A 6,354-nucleotide genomic window follows, 5' to 3' on the forward strand; every position below is an offset into this window, starting at 1 on the left:
GGAGCCAGCCAGACCTCAGAGATGACCTCCTCCAGCCCTGCCATTCTACAGATGGGGAAACTGAATTTGCAGACAGGTGGCAAATAGCAGAGGGGAGCTTGCTGCCCAGGCCCTTTGGGTGCAGCGAGCAGCTCTGGACTCCAAGGGGTGGGGAGGGGCTTGGCTGGATTTGTTTCCCATTAGCAGAGCCGCAGCCAGAGACAGAATAGGAAAGGCTTGGGGCCAGGGGCCTTTCCTTCCCACTTCCAGGACTCAGTCCTTGCTGGGGAAGCTAGGCCTCCCAGGAGGCCAAGGGAGGCCCAGGCCGGCACTACTGCAGGCAGCCTCATCAGACACCATCAAGGTCATTGGCCCCTTTGCCTTCCCCCCTCCCTATTCCATTCCTTCTGCCTTCAGGATGGCACGCAGCCCCCTACCTGCAGCTACTCTCCTCGGGCCGGGATACTAGTTCTAGGGAGGAGACTGCACGGGCTTGCTTTGGCTTCCTGAAACAGAGCTGCTGCAGCTGTCGCCGGTATTTGTCCCCCGTGAGGAGGTAGAGCACAGGATCCAGGCAACTGTTGGCACTGGCCAGCGGGCGGGTCACCTTGTAGGTGATATTGACGATGCCCAGCGTCTGACAATCCGCCTCCAAGAGGCGAGCCACATAGTAGATGGTGCGGGTGATATGGAAGGGCACAAAGCAGATGGCAAAGACGGTCAGGACCACAGCGATGGTGCGCAGGGAGCGGAGGCGGGCGGAGGACTGAGCAGAGCCAGGCAGCGGCCTCCACAGTCGCCGGGCCATGAGGCCATAGCACACCAGGATGACCAGAAAGGGGATCCCGAAGAGCAGAACCATGACTGCAGAACTGAAATGGACATAGTGGTCAAAGGCCTCAGGCTTGGTGGTGTCATGACACAGGGTGGTGGCCCCGCGAGTGCTGGTGGTGACGAAGAAGAGGTTGGGCACCAGGCAGGCAGCCACAGTCAGCCAGACGGCCAGGCAGATGAGGCTGGCGATGTGCGGGCGGCCCCAGCGCAGGGCCCGCAGTGGGTGGCAGATGCCCATGTAGCGGTGCACGCTGATACAGGTCAGAAACAGGACACTGCTATATAAGTTCCAATAGAAGAGGAAACGGATGAACTTACAGAAGCCAGTCCCGAAAGGCCAATCGTTGCGAGCCGCGTAGTAATAGATGAGGGTGGGCAGTGAGAGCACGTAGAGGGTGTCGGACAGCGCCAGGTGGAACATGTAGGTGGCCGTGGCATCCCAGGGGTGGAGGCGGAAGAGAAAAAGGAACAAGGTAGGGATATTGAGGCTCAGACCCAGTACGAAGACCACAGCGTAGCTCACTGGGAGCAGGATGAACTTGAATTCCTCATCAAACCAGCAGTCCACCTCCATGTCACCACTGCCAGGGCCCGGTCCCGTAGTCGGGCCAGGGGATGGGCCAGGGGAGCCAAGCACCAAGGTGTCTATGCTGGCCATGGCCTAGAGAGAAATGGAGCGTACCTCACAGGAGGGCACAGCGGGGTCCTGGGCCTAGGAATGTCCTGCTGATTTCCCAAACCTCAGGAGACAGGGAGATCAGAAGGCAGGAGAGCCAACTCAGCAGAGCAGGAAAGGTGCGGAAGGCGTGCCAGAGACTTGGTGGCCTACAGTGGCCTCTGCCCTTCCGAGTATGAAAGGACGACCCGAGCAGAACCCAGGCTTCCTGACTCCCTGCCAAGAGAGGAGAGGGTGAGGCAGAGTTCACCACTCCTATCTCAGCAGCTCCTGTCTCTGCTTCCCAGGCCCAGGTAGACTGGTGCCTGTCTGAGGAGACCTGAGTCTTCTTCCCAGCCCTGTTGCCTATCTCTAATCACAACGTCAGAGAGAAGGGGTGGGGTGGGGATAGGGGTGGGGGGCTTCCTAGGGAGCCCGAGACTCACCCTAGCCAAGGGCCTTGCCACCTGGTCCCCTGGGAGCTGAGTTCAGGTGCCTCTGACCACCTCCCCTCTGTGCCCGCAGGCATATCTGGAGGGCGGGGCAGAGGGTGAGGCCTGTTCCTCCTCCCATCCCATCCCATCCCAGCCCAGCCTGGTGGAGAAGCTCATAGGATGGGAGATCCTCACATCTAGCTGGAAGGAACATTGGCCACTATCTATCTACAGAGGAGGAAAGTTGAAGGCCCCGCAGGCTGGGTGCTTCGCCCAAGTCACACAGACAATAGGTGCCTTCTGTCCTGCTTCTCTTGGGGTCACAGGCCTCAATGCCCTGTTCTGGGAGCTGGGACGAGGGGAGAGAATCCCCTCTTGGTCGGCCCTGTGCCCCTGGCAGAGGAGGGGGGGAGTGGGGAGAGGGGTAGTCTTTGGGAATTGGGAAAGGAAGGGAAGTCAGGGGAATTTTGAGCTGGGGTCCCAGACCCCAGGAAGACTTTGCTGATAGCTGTCAAACTGGTCCCTGGAGGTAGGAGGAAGGGGAAGGCTTGAAGCTAAGCCCGGCCTAGTGGGCGTGGGGCCCTCTTGGCTCAGACAGGGAGACCCACAATTGGCTTGTGGAAATGGGGGGGGGGGTCACAATTCCCTCAGAAGGCAGGAAATCTGGTCCAAGGAAGCCCTCCTATTTCTTTCTTTCTTTTCTTTTTTTTTTTTTTTTGGTGAGGCAACTGGGGTTAAGTGACTTGCCCAGGGTCACACAGCTAGTAAGTGGCCGGATTTGAACTCAGGTACTCCTGACTCCAGGGCCAGTGCTCCACCTAGCACTGCACCACCTAGCTGCCCCTAGCCCTCCTATTTCACAGAGGGGAAGGAGGAACTCCAGTAGGCTCTGGCCTGTTCCCTGAAGTATCTCCAGCTCTCAGCTTCCAGGGCTGAGAGCTCAGGCTTGCTGAGCCTTTCACTCCCAACACACTCACACATGCACATGTGCACACACACGTGCACATGCACTGACAGGCACGTGCACACACTCAGTCAAATGCACACACGTATACACATTCACATATACACTTAAATGCACAAACACACAAACTCACAAACACATTGACATACATGTGCTTCATGACACACAGAAACACAGTGCTAACATATACATACACCCAGTCCCACACTCATGTACTCACATATGCTCATACAATAATATACAGGGACATACACACTCATGTACTCACCCAGGTACATTTACACAGTCATACAATCACACGCTCACACTTGTACACCCAGTCACATTCATACATAAACATGCACTCACACCCTGATGTACACACACCAGCACACACGGCACACTCAGACACACCAACAGATGTGCACACACACACACTCATGTAGACAAATATACCATCATACTTACGTACACACTAACACTGACACACATGTGCAGACACACTCACACATATGCACACACACACACACACACACACACACAAACACAAACACTCACTCACACATTCAGCCACATAGAACAAAGGCCAAGTTCCTGGTGTGACCCAGCTCCCCCAGCCCAGCTTGGTCTCCACTCCCTAGAGGCTGCTGCTGCTGCCATCTAGTGGAGCCTTCATGAACTGGCTTCCTCTCTCCCCATTCTTTTCTCCCGGCCCATACTCCCTTCTCAGCTGCCATATGCGCCAATAATAATTCATGTGTTGTGAGACCCTTCATGTGTGGCGTGAGGAGCGTAGTGTGTAGCTTGGAGAGAGGCAGGATAGACATCTGCAGCCTCTTCTCCCACCCCAGCCCAACTTTCTCCAAGGGAGACATTAATTCCTGCTAGAAGGGGAAGCGGGAGGTTGGGGTCAGAAGCTTGGCCACTCTACTTTTCTCAGAGAGAGGGGGCACTGGGCTAGAATTAGAGCTGTCTGCTCCTCTGAGTCTTGTTAGTCTAGAGGATGTCTAGATTTGGGGGTTCAAGCTAACTTCTGATCACTGTTTTATTCATGGGAGGACAGGACCCCAAGCTTTTATCCAAGGTTTTATCCCTTTCCCACCAAATATCAGTTCCACAATGAGCAGACAAAGTAGATAGTCAAGAGACTCATTTATCTGATTTGAATAGCAAAAACCAGAAATCAGAGATGTTATAGACAGGAGACTCTTTCATGTCACCCCAGGGAAACTCCCCAAAGTCTCTAATGTAGCAAGCTGGGAATAGGGACATGCTAGAGGCTGCCCGCTCCTCTCATGTCAGTTTCTTCCCAGAGGCTTTTCCTTCAGTGACAGGAAGTGTGTGTGGGGGGGGACTGCGTCCATCTTCTCTCTCCAAGATGCAAGCCGGAAGAGCCTGGAGCCACTGAAGAGGCTCAAAGAGAGTGTAGAGACTTGAAAACACTCTCACCAACTCAGGCTCAGAACATTGATCTCCACCAGTGAGGAAAGAGTCCCATGCTAATAGGTTTGGGGACTAGCATGGTAAGGTTGACAAAGCATTTTCCTTACAACAAACCCACGAGGGAGACTGTGTAAGTACATTTTGCAGATGAGAGAACTGAGGAACATGGAGACAGGGTCTGTCTGTTACCCTCAACCTGGTTTTGTCTGTCAGCTGAGAAGGTTTCCTGGGATGTGGCCACTGCACATGCTCCAGCTCCTTGGAGTCACCAGAGGTGGACTTTTCAATAGTCAGGCCTCATACCAGAGGCACTAATCCTCCATGAACAGCCCATAGCAGCCATCATTTAATATAGAGATCTTACTGCTAGATACATAGCCCAAAGGTGGAAGCAAAAATATTAACAGTAGCACTTTTGTGGCAGCAAGAAACCAGATACAAAGTAGATGCCCATTGACTAGGGAGAGGGCACACATGCTGTGGTATGTGAATATAATGTAATTTTACTGAGCCCTAAGAAACATATGAATATAAAGAATTTAAAGAAGCATGGGAAGTTGCATGAACTAATGAAGAGTTAAATAAGCAGAGCCTGAGGAATAACATACAAAATGAGTATAACAATGGAAATGGAAAGAACATAAAAACAAAGCCAAATTTTTGGTAATTAAAATGATCAGTGGGCAGCTAGGTGGTGTAGTAGATAGAGCACAGGCCCTGGATTCAGGAGGACCTGAGTTCAAATCTGACCTCAGACACTTGACACTAGCTGTGTGACCCTGGGCAAGTCACTTAACCCAAATTGCCTCACCAAAAAAAAAAAAAAAAGACATTGGGGCAGCTAGGTGGTGCAGTAGATAGAGCACTGGCCTTGGATTCAGGAGTACCTGAGTTCAAATCGGGCCTCAGACACTTAACACTTACTAGCTGTGTGACCCTGGGCAAGTCACTTAACCCCAATTGCCCTGCAAAAACAAAAACAAAAACAAAAAAAGATCAGTTTGGGCCCCAGAAAGGAGATGAGGAAGCATCTCCTTCCTTGAAGTAGAGAGGTGGGATGCTATGGGTACAGAATGTTGTCTACACTGTCAAACATAGTCACTGTGTTCATTGATTTTGCTGAACTCTTTCCCTTTGTTACAATGGAGACCTTATTTGGGGGTAGGCACCTCTATCTGTAAATGACTCTGATGAAAAAAGAATAGCTTAGCAGAAAGCCAAAGATAGCAAAAATATTTGGGGAAAAAGAAGAGGATCAAAGAGTGTCTAGGACCATTGAATGAGAAGATGGGACAGGATAGAAGATGACAGAGATAAGGAAGAGCTTTCAAGTCTTCTGTTGCTTCTATTTTCTCTGCCAAGCAAAAAGATCTTTGGACTGGAAAGGACAGAACAAAAAGAGCTAAGAGTTGATGTCCCAGATAAGCAAGGAAATAGTAGGAGGGCAATAAATTGCCTTTCATGAGCTCAAGTCCCTGGGCCCCGGGGAATGAAGGAAACAGCAGATGTGATTGCTGAGTGACTGTCAGTGATTTTTGAAGGACTGTGGGAAATGGGAGAGGTGTTGTAGGACCAGAGAAAGGCAAATGTAATCATTCTCAAAAAACAGAATCTATTGAAGCTGACAAAATATAGGCCAATGAGCTTGACTTCAGTTGCTGGTAAAATGATTGCTTGTGTTGTTACAAGTAGTGAATATTTTTAAAAGGAAGCAGTGATCACAAAGAGCTAGCATGAACATATCATGCCATACTAAGCTTATTTCCATTATTTGCCAGGCCTAATTGCCTGGAATATAATGGAAACGCTAGTGGACCTCAATTTTCTTTTCTGTTTTTTTAACTACTACCAAATCACCATAACAATTACTACTTTATAATATAGTTTGAGGTCTGAGAGAGCTATGCCCTCTTTTTATTTCTTTTTTTCCCCATGCTTTCCCTTGATTCTATACTTTTTGTTCCTCTAAATGAATTGTGTTATTATTTTATCTGACTTTAAAGTTTGGAAGTTTGATTAGCATACCACAAAAACTAAACATGAATTTAGGCACTATTGTCATTTTT

The 6,354-nt window shown here is 50.4% G+C and overlaps 1 protein-coding gene across 1 annotated transcript; it reads right to left on the reverse strand.

Moving 5' to 3' along the window:
* Positions 1–412: 412 nt before the first annotated feature.
* Positions 413–1,471, reverse strand: P2RY4 (pyrimidinergic receptor P2Y4). The gene has a single exon (XM_043973565.1). It carries the CDS (start codon positions 1,469–1,471, stop codon positions 413–415), a length of 1,059 nt encoding a protein of 352 aa, XP_043829500.1.
* Positions 1,472–6,354: the final 4,883 nt, after the last annotated feature.

Source organism: Dromiciops gliroides, chromosome X (genome assembly GCF_019393635.1).
Source record: "Dromiciops gliroides isolate mDroGli1 chromosome X, mDroGli1.pri, whole genome shotgun sequence".
NCBI classification, from domain to species: domain Eukaryota; kingdom Metazoa; phylum Chordata; class Mammalia; order Microbiotheria; family Microbiotheriidae; genus Dromiciops; species Dromiciops gliroides.